The following is a 21,010-nucleotide window of genomic DNA, read 5'->3' as shown; positions in this document are numbered from 1 at the left end:
GGACCTCTACACCAGGCGGTGTCAGAGGAAGGCCCAAAAAATTGTAAAAGACCCCAGCCACCCTAGTCATAGACTGTTCTCTCTACTAACGCATGGCAAGTGGTACCGGAGTGCCAAGTGTAGGCTTCTCAACAGTTTTTACCCCCAAGCCATAAGACTCCTGAACAGATAATCAAATGGATACCCGGACTATCTGCATTGTGTGCCCCCCCACCCCAACCCCTCTTTTACGTTGCTGCTACTCTGTTTATCATATATGCATAGTCACTTTAATTATACATTGATGTATGTACATACTACATCAATTGGCCCGACCAACCAGTGCGCCCGCACATTGGCTAACCAGGCTTCTGCATTGTGTCCCACCACCCGCCAACCCCTCTTTACGCTACTGCTACTCTCTGTTCATCATATATGCACAGTCACTTTAACCACATCTACGAGAATCGGATAGAAGCACAGCGCTTCCTTCAGGGAGGTGAACGCCACCTCTGTCTCGTCCATCCATTTTACTGTTTTTGGGAGGCGGGCCCTGGTTAGATCGGTTAGGGGGGGAAGCTATAGCCACAAAGTTGGGGATAAACCGTCTATAGTATCCTGCCAGTCCCAGGAAGCACTTGACCTGTGTCTTGGTGCGTGGAACAGGCCAGTAACGTACCGCGTGAACCTTCCTCTACTGGGGTTTGATGTTCCCCCGTCCGATCAAATACCCCAGGTACTCCACCTCCTCGAACCCTAGTTTGCATTTCTTGGGGTTCGCGGTCAACCCGGCTTGTCTGAGCGCGTTCAGCATCGCCTGGAGGCGCGTCAGGTGCTCTTCCTAACCTTGGCTGTGGATGATAATATCATGGAATGTAGGCGGGGCTCAATGGAGACCGAACGGGAGCGCCCGGTACTGATACAATCCGTCTGGTCTTCTCCTGGGAGGAGGCTGCCTTTCCCAATTGGTCGATGAGCTCGTCCACCCTCGGCATAGGGTAGGTGTCGAACAAGCTTATATCGTTCACACCCCGGAAATCATTACAGAAGCGCAGGCTACCGTCCGGTTTGGGCACCAACACAACGGGTCTGCACCATGCACTGTGAGACTTCAACGACCCCTATCCACAGCATAGCCTCCACTTCCTGTTTACGGCCTTCCTTCGGGCCTCTGGAATCCGATATTGCCTCTTTCATACCATTTCCCCGGCCTGGGTACGGATGTGGTGCTCAATCAGGGTCATGCGGCCCAGGCTTCTCGGAGAACACTGACGTGTTCCGATCGACGATATCCCTGAGCTCTTGCTCTTGGTCCTCATTGCTCGGGACCACCACTGCTACCGTCGGTGTCCTGGGTCCCGGCCATAACATGGAAAAGCCTGTCCTCTCGTGTAATTTCTTCAACAGGTTCACGTGGTAAATCTGTTAGGGTTTCCATCTTCCGGGCTGCCGTACGCGGTAATTGACAGGTCCCAGCTTCTCGATCACCTCATAGGACCCGTGTCATGTTGCCAGGAACTTACTTTCGGCCGTGGGGATCAAGACCAACACCCTGTCTCCCACCTCAAATTTTCAGGGGCTGGGCTCCCCGATTGTAGACCTGGGCTTGGGCTCGTTGGGCCTTCTCCATATGTTCCTTCACGACTGGCCATTTGGCTGTCATCCGCTCCCTCATCATCTCCACGTGCTCTACCATGCTGCGTAAGGGGGTCGGTTGGGCCTCCCACACCTCTTTGGCGAGGTCCAGTAGGGCGAGTTCGAAAGGGGAAAACCCTGTGGAGGACAAATCTTTCATTAGGTGGGACATAAGGACATAAACTCAGTACCTTGGTTTGTCAGGATCTCGTTCGGGATGCCCACCCAGCTAAGGAGGTGGGACAGCTCCCGGGCGATTCCCTTGGACACCGCTGTCCTTAGGGGAATGGCCTCGGGATACCGGGTGGCATAGTCTATGATTACCAGGATGTACCGGTGTCCTCGTGCTGTTTTTACCAGTGGCCCCACCATGTCCATGACAATGCGTTCAAAGGGCACCCCGATGTTCGGTAGGGGGACCAGTGGCTTTTGGAAGTGTGCCTTTGGGGCAGTCATTTGACACTCCGGGCAGCTGCGACACTAGTCTTCCATGGCCCTCCTCATCCCGGGCCAGTGGAACTGGGCGGCGATCCGTTCTCGGATCTTCTCCATTCCCAAGTGCGCCCCAACAGGTGGGTGTGGGCCAGCTGAAGAACAGTTCCCACGTTCCACCTGATACAAAAGGTTATTCTTGATTTGGAAATGGGGGTATCGCCAGTCACTCACCCCCGGAAGTAGCTGTCCATCCACTGCTATCACTTGGGCTGCGTCGGCTTTCAAGTTAGGGTCCTCCCACTGGGCCATCCCGAATTGTCCCCTCAGTTGGCCCCCAGGGGGTGTCTCGACTGGCCCTCAATCAACTCCGGACCCGTAGATACAGGTTGGTCAACCGTTTGCTTCCGGGCCGCACAGGCGATGGGTCGTCCTCGCTCTCATCTTCAGACGGCTTCGTATCTTCTTCCTCAGCTCGTGCCCCCACAGGGCCGCGAACAGTGGATAATCTCATCCCACTAGGATAGGTACCGGCAACTCTGGTACTGCACCCACCATCAGCTGGCAGTTCCCTTGTGGCGTCACAATGTTGGCCCATTGGGTTGGATAACGTTTTGTGTCCCCGTGAACACAGGAAATGGACATCTCCCTACCCCGTTCAGTCACCTGGTTCAGCAGGCTCGTGGTTACTAGGGTAACCATACTTCCAGAGTCTAATAGAATTTCCGTGTCGAGTCCGTCAACCTTCACCGGGACCATAGGTGCAGTTGATTCATGGTGTGCCCAACAGGAGGTGACGTAGTTCACTGCGTGACACACCTCACTTCCATGGCTTGCTGATGGCATCGACTCCTCTTGAGCGGGGCAATTCCAGGCCATGTGCCCCCGGGCACCACACTCAAAACACCTCGTTTGGTCTCCATCTACCTGGGGTCGTGGGTGGTGGGTTGGCCATACCCCAGCCGTCTCTCCACGGGTTTGCGGTCCTTTGACCCTGCTGACTGTCGGTTTGGGGTACCCAGCAGTGGGGCTGTCCTTCAGACTCCTTCGAATGGGTCGTCGACTCAGCCCGGCTCCCACTCAGCAGGGCCTGAGTGTTCTGATGCATCTCCACTGCTTCCAGGAGGCCCGCCAAGGTCTGGGGTGCGCATAGACTCGCTGCCCTCTTCATGTCGTGGGGTAGTGCCCGTAGGAAGCGATCCAGGACCACTTTGACTAGAATGGAGAGGGTGGGTATGTCAGTTAGGAGCCATCCCCTGGGGATGCGTAGTGGGTTGCTCATCTGGGCTCGAGGGGATGCGTCGGCTACGAACCTCCAGTTGTGGAATAGTTGAGCCCGTGGGCCAGGCTGTACCCGTAGTGGCTGAGTATCTCCTGGTTGAGTCTGTCGTAGTTAGCCGCTTGTTCATCGTTCAGTTCCCAATACGCCTTTTGGGCATTCCCAGAGAGGACCGGAGCCAGCAGACTGGCCCACTTATGCCTTGGCCATCCTTTCCGTAGTTCAAACGTACAGAGGTAGGTCTCGATGTTGTCATCTTCTGTTAGCTCGATTAAAAATTGGTTTGGATGTGATTCAGTAGACGCTCCTCCTTGTAGCTTCCTGATTTCCTCAATGAGGCGGACATTTTGTAGCCGCTGTTCCTCCAGCGTTCGTTCCTGCACCGCCTGTTGGGCTTGTTGGGCCCGGATGAACTGAGCTATCAACTTGTCCATGCTGATGCTGCGTAACCGTCAACCCTGATCTGACCACGTTGTCAGAGTGCCCGCAATCTCCACCACTTGTGGCAGACCAGGGGGTTGGGTCAAAACGTTTACACAGATCAGACACGGACAGAGTAGGATTAGCTCAGTTTCAAAGGTATTTATTAAAATAATAGTCCAAAAGAATAGGTGGCTGACCTGCTGTACGCCACACCTCGCTACTGTTTTTCACTGTCTTTTTACTGTTGTTTTTATTTCTTTACTTACCTATTGTTCACCTAATACCTTTTTTGCACTATTGGTTAGAGCCTGTAAGTAAGCATTTCACTGTAAGGTCTACACCTGTTCTATTTAGCTTACGTGATAATAAACTTTGATTTGATTTAATGTAAACTTCTGACTTCAACTGTATGTGTGTTATATTAATGTCACAAGAATTTTCAATCCCAATGATAATAACAATCAATAGCTTTGACTAATCCCAGAGGTTTGTAAGACCATTGGTATAATAATAATTAGTCAAAGACTCAGTTTATGCAAAAGGCTAGTACAGTTTATTCAGAGAACGTTCTAAAGTCAAGAATACAAAGACATCCATTTTATAGCTGCGCACATACTTCCACACAAACAGTAGATATCCTACGCACATACATACATACACACACAAACATTAGGTATCCTACGCACATACTGTCTCACTACTCAGCCAACAGAGATTAGGGAGACCTTGGGACGTACTTCCTGTCCTCTCCCAATCTCTTGTCAGGTTGGCACCGAATTTTGCTCAGACAGTCTGTGTTTAAGATACTATAAACAATATATTGTACAGATATAATGTTTTACCCTAATTCTGACTAAAAACACTCACAGCTATATAATTCTACTGACTAAAACCACACACATCATTCGAATAATCTCATGATTCTAATGAATTTCATACAATCATATGGTTTCAGGGTGGAATATTCTAGTCATTCATTTAAACATATAAATCCAATTGAGAATTAAACATAGAGGAGGGAGACAAATTTAGGCAAGCAATACACATTTCAGAACAACTACTAGACGAATAAGACATGGGGGAGGTGATGAATTTTGGCAAAGAGCTTTATTTATAGACTAATACACGTAGCCAAACCAAAAACTGCAGACATTCCTAGTGCCTCCCCCATGATCAAACCGACATAAAAAATCAAATGAAATGCAGTCTAACGTGATCAGAAATCTCTACTATCAAGCAAGTCGAGAGCAATAAAGAATTGAGTGTGTGCGAGTTCACGCGAAGAGGGGGGAGAATTCTGTCAGGGGGGAGATTTTCAGCACAACACCAGTACAGAGTCAATGTGCAGGGGTACAGGTTAGTCATGGTAATTTGTAAAGTGACTATGCATATACAGTACCAGTCAAAAAATTTGGACAAACCTACTCCTTCCAGGGTTTTTCTATATTTTCACTATTTTCTACATTGTAGAAAACACAATTAAATAACACATATGGAATCATGTAAAACTAAAAAATATTTTAGATTAATCAAAGTAGCCACCCTTTTCCTTGATGACAGCTTCAACCAGCTTCATGAGGTAGTCACCTGGAATGCATTTCAATTAACAGATGTGCCTTGTTAAAAGTTAATTTGTGGATTTCTTTCCTTCTTAATGTGTTTGAGCCAATCAGTTGTGTTGTGACAAGGTAGGGGTGGTATACAGAAGATAGCCCTATTTGGTACAAGACCAAGTCCATATTATGGCAAGAACAGCTCAAATAAGCAAAGAGAAACATCCCATCATTACTTCAAGACATGAAGGTCAGTCAATCCGAAAAATGTCAAGAACTTTGAAAGTTTCTTCAAGTGCAGTCGCAAAAACCATCAAGCGCTATGCTGAAATTGGCTCTCATGAGGACCACCACAGGAAAGGAAGACCAAGAGTTAACTCTGATGCAGAGGATACGTTCATTAGAATTACCAGCCTACCAGAAATTGCAGCCCAAATAAATGCTTCACAGAGTTCAAGTAAGACACATCTCAACATCAACTGTTGAGAGGAGACTGCATGAATCAGGCCTTCATGGTTGAATTGCTGCAAAGAAACCACTACTAAAAGACACCAATAATAAGAAGAGACTTGCTTGGACCAAGAAACACGAGCAATGGACATTAGACCAGTGGAACTCCGTCCTTTGGTCTGATGAGTTCAAATGTGCGATTTTTGGTTCCAATCACTATGTCTTTGTGAGACACAGACTAGGTGAACGGATGATCTCCGCATGTGTGGTTCCCACCGTGAAGCATGGAGGAGGAGGTATGATATTGTGAGGGTGCTTTGCTGGTGACACTCTGATTTATTTAGAATTCAACACACACTTAACCAGCATGAATACCACAGAATTCTGCAGCGATACGCCATCCCATCTGGTTTGCGCTTAGTGGAACAATCATTTGTTTTTCAACAGGACAATGACCCAAAACACACCTACAGGCTGTGTAATGGCTATTTAACCAAGAAGGAGAGTGATGGAGAGCTGCATCAGATGACCTGGCCTCTACAATCACCCTAACTCAACCCAATTGAGATGGTTTGGGTGAGTTGGACCGCAGAGTGAAGGAAAAGCAGCCAACGTGTTTGGTTACTACGCGATTCCATATGTGTTATTTCATAGTTTTGATGTCTTCACTATTATACAATGTAGAAAATATTAAAAATAGAGGACAACCCTTGAATGAGTAGGTGTGTCCAAACTTTTGACTGGTACTGTATTTGCACATATACAGTTGAACTCTGGAGTTTACATACACCTTAGCCAAATACATTTAAACTCAGTTTTTCACAATTCCTGACATTTAATCAGAGTAAAAATTCCCTGTCTCAGGTCAGTTGGGATCACCAATTTATTTTAAGAATGTGAAATGTCAGAATAATAGAAGAGAGAATGATTTATTCCAGCTTTTATTTCTTTCATCACATTCCCAGTGGGTCAGAAGTTTAAATACACTCCATTAGTATTTGGTAGCATTGCCTTAAAATTGTTTAACTTGGGTCAAACGTTTCGGGTAGCCTTCCACATGCCTTCCACAATACGTTGGGTGAATTTTGGCCCATTCCTCCTGACAGAGCTGATGTAACTGAGTCAGGTTTGTAGGTCTCCTTGCTCGCACATGCTTTTTCAGTTCTGCCCACACATTTTCTATGCGATTGAGGTCAGGTCTTTGTGATGGCCACTCCAATACCTTGACTTTGTTGTCCTTTTTGCCACAACTTTGGAAGTATGTTTGGGGTCATCGTCCATTTGGAAAACCTATTTGCGACCAAGCTTTAACTCCCTGACTGATGTCTTGAGATGTTACTTCAATACATCAACCATTTTCCATCCTCATGATGCCATCTATTTTGTGAAGTGCATTAGTCCCTCCTGCAGCAAAGCACCCCCACAACATGATGCAGCCACCCCATGCTTCACGGTTGGTATGGTGTTCTTCAGCTTGCAAGCCTCCACCTTTTTCCTCCAAACATAACAATGGTCACTATGGCCAAACAGTTATGTTTTTGTTTCATCAGACCAGAGACATTTCTCCAAAAAGTAAGTGTTTTGTCCCCATGTGCAGTTGCAAACCGTAGTTTGGCTTTTTTTATGGCGGTTTTGATGACTTCTTCCTTGCTGAAGGGCCTTTCAGGTTATGTCGATATAGGACTCGTTTTACTGTGGATATGGATACTTTTGTACCTTTTGCCTCCAGCATCTTCACAAGGTCCTTTGCTGTTGTTCTGGGATTGATTTGCACTTTTCGCACCAAAGTGTGTTCTTCTCTAGGAGACAGAACGCGTCTCCTTTCTGATCGGTATGACGGCTGCGTGGTCCCATGGTGTTTATGCTTACGTACTATTGTTTGTATATATTAACATGGTACCTTCAGGCTTTTGGAAATTGCTCCCAAGGATGAACCAGACTTGTGGAGGTCCGCAATTTTTTTTCTGAGGTCTTGGCTGATTTCTTTAGATTTTTCCATGATTTCAAGCAAAGAGGCACTGAGTTTGAAGGTAGGCCTTGAAATACATCCACAGGTACACCTCCAATTGACTCAAATGAGTTCAATTAGCCTATCAGAAGCTTCTAAAGCCATGACATCATTTTCTGGAGTTTTCCAAGCTTTTTAAAGGCACAGTCAACTTAGTGGCTGGAATTGTGATACAGTGAATTATAAGTTAAATAATCTGTCTGTAAACAATTGTTGGAAAAATTACTTGTCATGCACAAAGTAGATGATTTGACAAAACTATAGTTTGTTAACTACACATTGTGGAGTGGTTGAAAAACAAGTTTTAATGACTCCAACCTAAGTGTATGTAAACATATGACTTCAACTGTATGGCAAAAGCAGTCAGGATCATTTAACCACATCAAAAGCTGGCCATATACAGTGCATTTGGAAAGTTTTTAGACCCCTTGATTTTTTCCACGTTACAGCCTTATTCTGAAATGCATTCAATTGTGTGTTTTTTTCATTCATCAAACTACACACACTACCCCACAATGACAAAGCAAAAATGGCTTTCAACATTTTTGCTAAAATAAAAAACAGAAATATCACGTTTACATAAGTATTCAAACTCTTTACTCAGAACTTTGTTGAAGTACCTTTGGCAGCGATTACAGCCTCAAGTCCTCTTGGGTATTTGAGGAGTTTCTCCCATTCTTCTCTGCAGATCCTCTCAAGCTCTATTAGGTTGGGTGGGGAGCGTCGTTGCACAGCTATTTTCAGTTCTCTCTTTATGTAGTGTTGTAGTGTCTCTTTTGTCGTGATGTATGTTTTGTCCTATATTTTTTATATTTAATTCCAGCCCCCATCCCAGCAGGAGGCATTTTGCCTTTTGGTAGGCCGTCATTGTAAATAAGAATTTGCTCTTAACTGACTTGCCTAGTTTAATAAAGGTTAGATAAAAACTTCTTTAAAAAAAAATCATCAATGGAAACAGGATGCAACTGGGCTCAATTTCGAGTCTCATAGCAAAGGGTCTGAATACTTATGTAAATAAATTACGTTTTTTAAAATATATTTCTACATTTGCTAACATTTCTAAGAACCTGTTTTCCCTTTGTCATTATGTGGTATTGTGTGTATATTGATGTGGGGAAAAAACGATTTTATCAATTATAGAATAAGGCTGGCTGTAACATAACCAAATGTGGAAAAGTCAAGGGGTCTGAATACTTTCCGAATGCACTGTATGGGTTATGTGTATGCACTCAGATATACCTGTCCCATGTTGCTTCAGGTATGACTGACCCACATCCAGGTTTTTGAATAGTAAAGAATGTTTATATATAATATACCACTATACCAGAGTTTATTTCCACGAAACCAATACTCCCTAGACGTTTAGAGGTTCAAATTAATGAAAATATTCATATTTTGTTTATTTTTTACATTCCATAATTCTTTCGTTGTTTTGGGGGTTTCATGTAAGGGTATGTAAGGCCTATATACTTCATTACTTTCTAGAAGACTCTAGAGCTCTCAAAGTATGTCATCCCTTTGATTTGATTTTTATTTCGTGATTAGTACAAATGTGAATGATTTGCTATCATTGAGAAATAAAGTTTAAACATTTTAATAGCGCTAAATTATTATATACCGGTGTATATATTTGTGAGATTTATTTGGGTCAATAAATTATTATAATCCATATGATCATATTTGATCTATTTCGTACCACTAGAAATATCATTTTAATTCCATGCTCATAGATACCACAAGAAGGCGACCATGTCACACGAAGAGAAACGCGCAAGAAAAATAATCTGGGACAAATTGTTCGCTGCAGGCCTACGTAGATTATCCGAACACGTTTCCTGCTAAAGTAGAAAGGATCAAATGGTTTTTGAAAAGAAGTCTTCGGGTGAGTTTAACTCTATTTTCTTAGTGAAATGGTTGCTTCTGATTATAATAACTATATCGAGTACATAACTTGAGTTCACAAATCAATAATACAATAACAATTTAATTAACAAACAACCGTACGTTTGTCACTTGAGCTTGCTAACTGGCTAACCTGGTGGTGTTGTGTCCAGATCGTACAAATGCGCAATCATCACAAAAAATACCGGTTGTGAGCATACTATACCGGAAAAACTATACATACTATGACATACTATACCGAAACATATAACTAGATCATCTCATATTAACCTAGAAAGCAGGCGAAAAGGGTATTCAATTGCAATGAGAGGAAGTACATGACAACAGAAAGTAATTTTCAGTACTTTTCCAACAGCAAGGTTAGCTAATAAATCATCGTCTAGTCCGACCATTACTAGCTCTTCGAGTCAGGCTTTAGCTGTTCCAGCTGTGTGATAGTCGTTGATATGTAGCTAGTGTAAACCTAGCCAGCAGATCTGACCCACTTGCTTACAGCTGCACTAGGGTCGGACAGACGTGTAGCTTAAGCAGGGGTGAAAGTGGATTTAATTTATTCGCTATACAGTACCTCCTAAACCAAAAACATGTGAGCCGAATCATACATTCTATATGTAATTCTATGTTATTAATTCAATAGGATCTCTGTGGGACTAGTTGTAAATATTTGAGATTTAACTTTAGAAATGTATTACTTTTTATTGTGGCAAACAGAACCAGTCATGATGTTTTCATCTGATTGTCAAACAATTACTTCAAATGAGTCTTTTACTAGGCTACCTGCGCACTTTAATCCACTCAAAAAATATCCAGCCTCCAAACCACTTTGAATGGAATGAGAGATTGGCTGCAGTGGCTACTGTTAGCTAGCATGAGAACGAAACACGGCAGTTTACTTAACTAGCAGTCGTACAATTCTCTGTATAACAGTTGGGATAATGGAACAGTTTGGAGTACAATGCATTTCTCATCCATGGACTGAAGAACGCTTTCCGAGCCATGTCTCGCGCTGGCTCCCTGCATCTTAATCTCCACAGGAAACCTGTCCAGCCCTATTGCAGCTTTAAGAAAACTCGGTCTGAGTAAAGCATTGCAGACACATTCAACTAACCTGTACTTGGGCGATACTTTCTTCGTTCACGATTCCGAAGAAAATTGTGTCTTATAAATGTCTGTGTCCAGCTCTTTTCTAAGCGACACGGCCATGTGTAGAAGTAGATGACAGCGGACCAAAATATGTAAATTACATGCAAGCTGGAATTTCTCACTCGATACAAAACATGGATTTTTTTTCCTGAATATTCTCTACTCATTCAAGGGTTTTTCTTTATTTTTACTATTGTCTACATTGTAGAATAATAGGGAAGACATCAAAACTATGAAATAACAGATCTGGAATTATATAGTAACCAAAAAAGTATATTTTAATAAAAACATCTTTCTCTCTCTCTCCCTCACTACCCCTACTCCCTCTATCTTTCCCAGCCCGTGTAGCGGAGGCAGGACAGAGGCGTGTGTTGGACGATGCAACACGCCAGCGGAGGTTAAATCGGCAGCTGGATGCTCTAGAGAAGGACAACTTCCAGGATGACCCTCTCTCCTCCCTGCCTCCCTCTGGTCCTACTGCCCGCCTGCCCGCCTTTAGCGAAGGAGAGGAACCCGGTGTGTGAGGAAACGCCTTTTAGATCTGCCCAGTGCTATTGTTTGGTGGAGAGCTCTATAGTAATTTCTTCATGTGTACTTCTGCCTCCCTTCTCTTTAATCTCTTTATCCTTTCTCTTTCACTCCCTCTTCTCCTGCCTCTCTTCCGCCTTCCCTCTTTCTTTCTGTCTCTAGGTAAGAAGAAGAGGAAAACTAGAGGTGATCACTTCAAACAGAGATTTCGCAAAAACTTCCAGACTCTACTAGAAGAAGAGGTAGGTAATAGACTGAGAACACCTCTAACCCCACAAGTAGTCCGCCATATGGAGAAGTGGGTGTCATTTGAAACACACCAGCATCATGTGCAGAGGGGAGCATCCTGACAGAACGTTCAGATAGAAATACATTGTGATGGTATGTATCAGGGTTGGTGTCAATTTCATTTGAATTCCAGTCAATTCAGGAAGTACACTGAAATTCCAATGCTTTTCAGTAAGGGAAATGTTGAAATGGAATTTCGTTTACTTTCTGAATTGAAACGGAATTGACGCTAACCCTCGTATGTATGGTCCTCTGTAGCTCAGTTGGTAGAACATGATGCTTGTAACTGGTTCAAGTCCCGGGATCACCCAAGCGATAAAAATGTATGCACGCATGTCTCTAAAGTGCTTTGGATAAAAGTGTCTGCTAAATGCCATGTAGCACATTTCACTCACGTAGAATAAGGAATGACGTCAGCTCTATAGAGGTCGACCGATTATGATTTTTCAACGCTGATACCAATACCGATTATTGGAGGACCAAAAAAAGCCGATTTTAATTTTTTAATTTTTTAAAAATTATTATATTTATTTGTAATAATGACAATTACAACAATACTGAATGAACACTTTTATTTTAACTTAATATAATACATCAATCAAATCAATTTAGCCTCAAATAAATAATAAAACATGTTCAATTAGGTTTAAATAATGCAAAAACAAAGTGTTGGAGAAGAAAGTAAAAGTGCAATATGTGCTATGTAAGAAAGCTAAAGTTCTAGTTCCTTGCTCAGAACATGAGAACATATGAAAGCTGGTGGTTCCTTTTAACATGAGTCTTCAATATTCCCAGATAAGAAGTTTATGTTGAGGTTATTATAGGAATTATAGGACTATTTCTCTCTCTACCATTTGTATTTCATATACCTTTGATTATTGGATGTTCTTATAGGAACTTTAGTATTGCCAGTGTAACAGTATAGCTTCCGTCCCTCTCCTCGCCCCTACCTGGGCGCGAACCAGGAACACATCGACAACAGCCACCCTCAAAGCATCGTTACCCATCGCTCCACAAAATCCGCGGACCTTGCAGAGCAAGGGGAACAACTACTCCAAGTCTCAGAACGGGTCACGTTTGAAACGCTATTAGCGCGCACCCCGCTAACTAGCTAGCCATTTCATGTCGGTTACACCAGCCTAATCTCGGGAATTGATAGGCTTGAAGTCATAAACAGCACAATACTTGAAGCATTGCGAAGTGCTGCTGGAAAACGCCCGAAAGTGCTGTTTGAATGAATGCTTACGAGCCTGCTGCTGCCTACCACCGCTCAGTCAGACTGCTCTATTAAATATCAAATCATAGACTTAATAATAACATTATAACACACAGAAATACGAGCCTTGGGTCATTAATATGGTCAAATCCGGAAAACTATCATTTTGAAATTAAAACGTTTATTCTTTTAGTGAAATACGGAACTGTTCCGTATTTTATCTAACGGGTGGCATCCATAAGTCTAAATATTCCTGTTACATTGCACAACCTTCAATGTTATGTCATAATTACGTAAAATTCTGGTAAATTATTTCGCAACCAGCCAGGCGGCCCAAACTGTTGCATATACCCTGACTCTGCGTGCAATGAACGGAAGAGAAGTGACACAATTTCCCAAGTTTAATATTGCCTGCTAACATGAATTTCTTTTAACTAAATATGCAGGTTTAAAAATATATACTTGTGTATTGATTTTTAGAAAGACGTTAATGGTTTGGTACACATTGGTGCAACGACTGCTTTTTTCACAAATGCACTTGTTAAATCACCCGTTTGGCGAAGTAGGCTATGATTCAATGATAAATTAACAGGCACCGCATCGATTATATGCAACGCAGGACATGCAAGATAACTACACATGGTTGGTGAAATTACTAGGTTAACTAGTGATTATGTTAAGATTGATTGTTTTTTACAAGATACGTTTAATGTTAGCTAGCACCTTACCTTGGCTCCTTGCTGCACTCGCATAACAGGTAGTCAGCCTGCCACGCAGTCTCCTCGTGGGGTGCAATGTAATCGGCCATGATCGGTGTCCAAAAATGCTGATTACCGAATGTTATGAAAACTTGAAATCGGCCCTAATTAATCGGCCATTCCGATTAATCGGTTGACCTCTGCTATAGAGACTTCTGAACGTGACCCTGGGTGCGTACTAGAGGTCGACTGATTAATCGGAATGGCCGATTAATTAGGGCCAATTTCAAGTTTTCATAACAATCGGAAATCGGTATTTTTGGGCGCCGATTTTATTTATTTTTATTTAAAAGATACTTTTTTTACACCTTTATTTAACTGGGCAAGTCAGTTAAGAACACATTCTTATTTTCAATGACGGCCTAGGAACGGTGGGTTAACTGCCTCGTTCAGGGGCAGAACGACAGATTTTCACCTTGTCAGCTCGGGGGATCCAATCTTGCAACCTTACAGTTAACTAGTCCAACGCAATAACGACCTGCCTCTCTCTCGTTGCACTCCACAAGGAGACTGCCTGTTACGCAAATGCAGTAAGCCAAGGTAAGTTGCTAGCTAGCATTAAACGTATCTTATAAAAAACAATCAATCATAATCACTATTTAACTACACATGGTTGATATTACTAGATATTATCTAGCGTGTCCTGTGTTGCATATAATCTGACTGAGCAAACAAGTATCTAAGTATCTGACTGAGCGGTGGTAGGCAGAAGCAGGCGCGTAAACCTATCAACTCCGAGATGAGGCTGGTGTGACCGAAGTGAAATGGCTGGCTAGTTAGCGCGCACTAATAGCGTTTCAAACTTCACTTGCTCTGAGCCTTGGAGTAGTTGTTCCCCTTGCTCTGCATGGGTAACGCTGCTTCGATGTGGTGGCTGTTGTCATTGTGTTGCTGGTTTGAGCCCAGGGAGGAGCGAGGAGAGGGACGGAAGCTATACTGTTACACTGGCAATACTAAAGTGCCTATAAGAACATCCAATAGTCTAAGGTTAATGAAATACAAATGGTATAGATGGACATAGTCCTATAATAACTACAACCTAAAACTTCTTACCTGGGAATATTGAAGACTCATGTTAAAAGGAACCACCAGCTTTCATATGTTCTCATGTTCTGAGCAAGGAACTGAAACGTTAGCGTTCTTACATGGCACATATTGCACTTTTACTTTCTTCTCCAACACTTTGTTTTTGCATTATTTAAACCAAATTGAACATGTTTCATTATCTACTTGAGGCTAAATTGATTTTATTGATGTATTATGTTAAGTTAAAAATAGTGTTTAATTCAGTATTGTTGTAATTGTCATCATTACAAATACATTTTTTAAATCGGACGATTAATCGGCATCGACTTTTTTGGGTCCTCCAATAATCGGTATCAGTGTTGAAAAATCATAATCGGTCGACCTCTAGTGCGTACCAATAATATCTCCTTTCTCCTGAAGTGTGAACTTATTCACTAAATTCAAAAAAGTAAACTTAAGCCTTGTCTGATCCAGAACGCCCCAAAGTAAACCCATTCACTACTACCCACAAATCTAAAAGCATTGGATTGGTGGAGGAATTGGCTCTTATACTAATAATACTAATAATTTCCTTTGAAATCATTAATTGAGATCTTCCCATAGACTGGTTGGTTGTTTAGCAACAAAACCAATACATGCAAAATAGACAGGGTTGGCTTAGATTGTTGACAATATGTAAGCTATATTTTGTCTCCAATGTTTATTGAAAACATACATTTGCACAACTAGCTCTTGTATCCTTTCAAATACATCCTTACAGTTGTTGGTTGGTTGGTTGGTTGGTTAGCTAGCTAAAAATTTTGAGCCATATTAGCATTGATATGAAATCAGTCTGAACACCTCAAGAACAAGATAAAACGAGCTGAAACGATCCGTGCTTCTACACCTGCATTGCTTGCTGTTTGGGGTTTTAGGCTGGGTTTCTGTACAGCACTTTGAGATATCAGCTGATGTACGAAGGGCTATATAAATAAATTTGATTTGATGATCCTACTTACGATTCCCCACATGGCAGTTTCTTGTCATTTTTGCTAGCAATCTGGCCATCCAGAATCACAACAATACGCTGACTTCTGCCCCAAGGAAGCGCTTTGTTCGCTAACCCATCTATAGCCCCCGTTTTTGCTGAGAGGCTAACCCCGTCCTTGCTGTGTTGTGATTGGCAGAATGTGTCTGAGAGGGAGGAGCCTAACTACCTGTCAGCTGCAGCCCCTCCCTCCTCGCTCCCCCCTCGTCTGTTCTGCTCCGTCTGTGGATTTCCATCCTCCTACACCTGTTGCTCCTGTGGGGGGCGCTATTGTTCCACACGCTGTCTTATCACGCACAGAGAGACCAGGTAACTCACACTACACTACACTACGCTAGAGCTGGGACCAAAAACTGAAAATGATCGTTCATTACGATAAGTAGCCTATACTAAAGAAATGTTAAGTTTGAAATGAAATGCGTTCGCTAATATGGGTGATTGTTAATGGGACAATTGATGGCTACAACCATCAAACCAGTAGTAGTAGTTTGAAGGATAATACAATAAAAACTGTGGTGCACATTGCTATTAACTTATTGTTCGATTTATTGTTATCGCATCCATTAGGCAATTTATCGCGATAAGAATCTTTGTCCATATCGCCCAGCTCTAAACACTCCCACACACTGTTCCATACACACAGAGGCTACGTAACATGAATGCAACACACACACACACACACTGAACACACACATTACCATACACACACAGGGTTGTATATTAACCCTACTACCCTTAGCCTCACATCTCTCTCTCTCTCTATTTCTCTCTCAGGTGTCTGAAGATGACTCTGTAGCAGCTGATCTGACTCTACCTGGTCATGCTCACAAAATGTGGATGGTAAATTCTTCTACCTGTAGCTGTATAGAATGTTACAACACAGGAACGGCGCTACGGATAATGACCGTGTACCAGAGATGCTATGGAGAGAACACTACCAGAGAAGTAATGGGGAACGCTACTAGAAAGTTACAAACATGCACACAGTGGCTCAGCACTTTGCGGTGTGACGTCAGTGTTGTGGAGTAGGGTCTAAAGCAGTAGTGGTGCGTGGGTAAAATCACTGGGGAAGCAAGAAAAAAAGCCATATTACAACCTATGTGTTATAATTGCATTGTTCGCTCTATAACTTGTTCATTCATATTACTTCACAAATAGGTTTATCACTCTGTCATACAGTACACACTTTTTAATTTTTTTGTTGTCCTAGATTACCTGGCTAAAATGCTTGCTCGCTAGGTTAACTTCCATTCATGGGAAATGTTATCTAGTTAACATTAGCCTTCTACATCTAGCTACATATTGAATTTCCATCCTCTCAGGCCAGGGGCACAACAATGTATGAATTTCTGTTTGGAACAGAATCGCCGTTATAATCATTGGCCAGTACGGAGAATTAAGTAGAACCACAAGTCCAAATCCATATCTCCATCTATGGCTAATTTAAGAAAGGGACAACTTTAGCTAGCTAACCACCGGAGGACAACAACACAACGAGATGCAACAATTCAATTTGTTTCTGTCAATGACTAATGCTTTCATTGTGTTTTGATAGGAGTGATTCCAAAATCAAAGCTGGCTTCCCTTGACCCTTTTTTTTTTTTTTTGGCAGACCAGGACCATTCACAGTTGAGCTTGTTCAATTTAGCTCAATGTTGACTGGCTAATTGTTTATACTTTTTTTATCAAGAGGCCAGATGCTCGTTGGCTTCCCTTGCATTCCGTTCAATGCTACGGGCTGCAGCAATGGACCAGACAGCATCAGATAGATGGCCTACACGTGTAGAGACAGAGGGGCGCTGTTTCGCTTGCCCGGAAGCTTTCTCCAGTGAGATGCATTCCGCCTCATGCAAATTGAAAATGATGAAAAACAGACACAAAAGATAAAAAGTTTTTTTATTTTTTATTTTTTACTTGGTCAATTTATGGGGGAAGCTTGGCATCCATGAATACACGCCACTGGTCTGAAGCGGGCAGAGACAGGGAGTAAGGGAGGGGTTTGTGTCGTATGGGGGGGGGGGGGTCTGACTATCTTTGTCTGTCTGACTTGCTGTAATGATTTAATTAAACATGTCTGATTATGACTCAGTGTGTGTATTGTAAACCTTTATGCTATAGAGTAATCTCCTGTGTATGTGTGCACGTGGAGCCTGTTTGCGTGACTGGTGTGTGTGTACCCTGGTTCAGGTTTGTATACAGATGTTTGTTTATAAGCTCTGTCCTGTTAGGGAGAATGTTCTTAGAGAGAACAACAGGTTGTGCGCTTATCCGCTTCCAGGAAGATTAAAACAAGTTCCTTTTTCTGAAACCACTGCTCACACACATCCTGACAACACACACCCTTCTGCATAACTGACTAAAGTCTATCAGTGGTAAAGTATATGATTATATGTGTATGTATTGCATGTTATGAATAGGTAATATAATTATATTGGAGGAAGGGGGCAGAGGGGTCAGGTGGTAATTAAGGGCAACAACCCCTGAACCTCAGCTGTAAAGGGACGTTAATTATTAATGCACGCATATTGGGGGGATTTCCACTAGTTACAACAGGTACAAAGTAAAAGTTGGCTGTATTGTAAAACTTAATGGAAGAAAATAGCTTTGTGCTCTTAATTTATAGTTAGGCATAAGGTCAGCACTAGTGTGGGTAGGATTAGGGTTACAATCTTTAAAGAGAAATGGTCGAAATAGGCGGGGTCTATGACTTTGTGGCTGTGCTAACTATAGTGGCGACCAGTGGATGAGAGAGCCACGGTAGCGCCTGATTTGGCACAGACAGGACGTCGGAGTAGGCTGTATGTGTTTGTACCCCATTTACAGAACTGGGAGGTTGAGTGCTCCTGTCAACGAGTGAAAGCTGCGCTTGCATCGGGCGCTGTGAAAATGGCGGATGACTGCGCTAGGCTCAGTACAATAATCGGTCAATGTTCGCACGGCAGACTTTGCCCGGTGAGGGAGTGTTGTGTGTACGGAAATCCAGTAACGTGGCGCGAGCAGCTGTCAAGCAAAGCTAGTAGCGGAACGGGGGCTCCTCGGGCTGTCAAGCGAGTCGACCGCTGGAGCGCGCAAGGTGTGTAGACTAGAATGGGTGTATGGTTCGTCTTTTAACACAGATCTTGGATCCGATTATCCTACCCAAACCATTATTGGGGGATGGCAGAGACCGCGGGCAGATTAATCCCTCTTTCAATGCGCGGTGATCATTAGGCACAAACTATAGGCTACCGCTGGCGTCCATTTCAAACGGGCATAGCCAAGCCAAATAACGCAGTTTTCACTGAGAGAAGCATGATTTTATTTTAATGTTTATTTTCGCGTTTTTAATATTTATTTGATGCTGAAAATCACCTCAACACTGTCTATAGACATCAGCCCTTGATTGGCCAAGCTCTGTGTTCTCTGAGGAGCGCAAAACCGATTGGATTAGAGGTGTGCACACTGCACAGATGTTATGAATGTGTTTCTCTGTGTGCAGGGCTATAGCCCAGACCCCCATTGATACTACTGCTGCTGCCATGGAGAGGAAAGAGGTAATATATCGGAATATTTTATTGCGATTCAATGAAACAGGATCTGTTGCAGAACGTATCGATCATCATACCCAATGGTGTAAAGTACTTGCAAGTACTACTTAAGTAGTTTTTTGGGGTATCTGTACTTTTATATTTTTGACTACACTACATTCCTAAAGAAAATAATGTACTTTTTACTCCATACATTTTCTCTGAAACATTTCGAATGCTTATTAGGCAGGAAAATTGTCAAATTCATACTTATCTGATCTGGCGGACTCACTAAACACAAATGCTTAGTTTGTAAATTATGTCTGAGTGTTGGAGTGTGCCCCTTGCTATCCTTAAAAAACACATGAAAATGATGCCATCTGGTTTGCAAAATATAAGGAATTTGAAATGATTTGGACTTTTACTTTCAATATTTAAGTATTACTTTTGACACTTAAGTATATTTAAAACCAAATACTTTTAGACTTTTACTCCAGTAGTATTTTACTGTGTGACTTTCACTTTTACTTGAGTAATTTTCTATTAATGTATCTTTTACTTTTACTCAAGTATGACAATTGGGTACTTTTTCCACCACTGATCATACACCAACCCCCCCTCTCTCTACCTCTCCTTCTTTCTCTCTTCTGTCTCTTTCTCTCTTTCTTGTCCTCTCCTTCAGCATCCAGTTGGAGAAGTCCTCATCATTCCAATGAGATCTTCAACATCACTTTCGCCCCAGGATTCAGCGCGACCCCTTCCCCTTCAGCCCTCCTCCCCTCCTCCACCCCTCTCTCTGTCCAGTCCCCAGCTCCAGACTGAGTTTCTGAGAAGAGCTCCCAGAGCTGCTTCCCTGACAACGACTCGGCTAGACACCAAAACCTTCTCCACCAACCCTCTCCCTCTGTCTCCCCTTCTCCTCCCCTCCTCCCCCTCTTTCCTCCCTCCTCCCCCTCTCTCTGTCCAGTCCCCAGCTCCAGGCTGAGTTTCTGAGAAGAGCTCCCAGAGCTGCTTCCCTGACAACGACTCGGCTAGACACCAAAACCTTCTCCACCAACCCTCTCCCTCTGTCTCCCTTCTCCTCCCCTCCTCCCCGTCTTTCCTCCCCTCCTCCCCCTCTCTCTGTCCAGTCCCCAGCTCCAGGCTGAGTTTCTGAGAAGAGCTCCCAGAGCTGCTTCCCCTGACAACGACTCGGCTAGACACCAAAACCTTCTCCACCAACCCTCTCCCTCTGTCTCCCCCTCTGTGTCCCTCTTCTCCTCCCCTCCTACCCCTCTTTCCTCCCCTCCTCCACCCCTCTCCCTGTCCAGTCCCCAGCTCCAGGCTGAGTTTCTGAGGAGAGCAAGCCGTGGTCTGAGAACTGTCTCCTGTGACACCAGCGATGTCCTCACCTCCCCCAGCTCCACCCTGGTCTCCCCCTTTACCTCCATCACCTCCTCCACCCTTACCTCCCCCCCACAGCCCCTGTCCTCCTCCATGCCCACTAAAGAGGGTGAGTTTTGAAGCAGTGCCATGGTCTAGTACTGCTAGTAAAGTCATGTGATGCTTGTCTCTCTCCAGTTCTCAGCTACTGAATAGTAGTAGTAGTGGTTGTGTCGTTATAGTATACAAGTAGTAATGTCGGTATAGTACACAAGTATTATTGTCGGTATAGTATACTAGTAATAGTAGTGTCGTTATAGTATACTACTAGTAGTAGTGTCGTTATAGCATACTACTAATTGTAGTGTCGTTATTGCATACTAGTATCGTTATAGAGTAGCAGTAGTGTCATTATAGTATACTACTAGTTGTAGTGTCGTTATAGTAAACTACCACCAGTAGTGGTAGTGTAGTTATAGTAAACTAGTAGTAGTG

General features: G+C 43.2%; 1 protein-coding gene and 1 long non-coding RNA gene across 2 annotated transcripts; both read left to right on the top strand.

Moving 5' to 3' along the window:
- Positions 1 to 9,531: 9,531 nt before the first annotated feature.
- LOC115133778 (zinc finger HIT domain-containing protein 1-like) lies at positions 9,532 to 17,663 on the top strand. Its single transcript, XM_029667263.2, has 5 exons — positions 9,532 to 9,641; positions 11,144 to 11,320; positions 11,495 to 11,574; positions 15,787 to 15,956; positions 16,422 to 17,663. Exons 1-5 carry the CDS (start codon positions 9,617 to 9,619, stop codon positions 16,441 to 16,443), a joined length of 474 nt encoding a protein of 157 aa, XP_029523123.2. The 5' UTR covers positions 9,532 to 9,616; the 3' UTR covers positions 16,444 to 17,663.
- A 321-nt stretch (positions 17,664 to 17,984) lies between these two features.
- Positions 17,985 to 20,103, top strand: LOC115133589 (uncharacterized). The gene is made up of 3 exons (XR_010464585.1): positions 17,985 to 18,720; positions 19,126 to 19,180; positions 19,836 to 20,103. It is a non-coding gene; the product is annotated as an uncharacterized LOC115133589 (long non-coding RNA).
- The last annotated feature ends 907 nt before the right edge of the window (positions 20,104 to 21,010 follow it).

Source organism: Oncorhynchus nerka, linkage group LG8, assembly GCF_034236695.1.
Source record: "Oncorhynchus nerka isolate Pitt River linkage group LG8, Oner_Uvic_2.0, whole genome shotgun sequence".
Classification (NCBI taxonomy): Eukaryota; Metazoa; Chordata; class Actinopteri; order Salmoniformes; family Salmonidae; genus Oncorhynchus; species Oncorhynchus nerka.
Note: the sequence above shows the minus strand (reverse complement) of the source record. Positions and strands in the feature narration are given on the sequence as shown.

What these genes read in the sequence shown, in the direction of transcription:
- LOC115133778 (XM_029667263.2), top strand. Translation starts at nt 9,617, where the DNA reads ATGGTTTTTGAAAAGAAGTCTTCGG. An exon ending in TTTTGAAAAGAAGTCTTCGG is followed by an intron (nt 9,642 to 11,143) that starts GTGAGTTTAACT and finishes TATCTTTCCCAG; the next exon opens with CCCGTGTAGCGGAGGCAGGA. An exon ending in ATCACGCACAGAGAGACCAG is followed by an intron (nt 15,957 to 16,421) that starts GTAACTCACACT and finishes TTTCTCTCTCAG; the next exon opens with GTGTCTGAAGATGACTCTGT.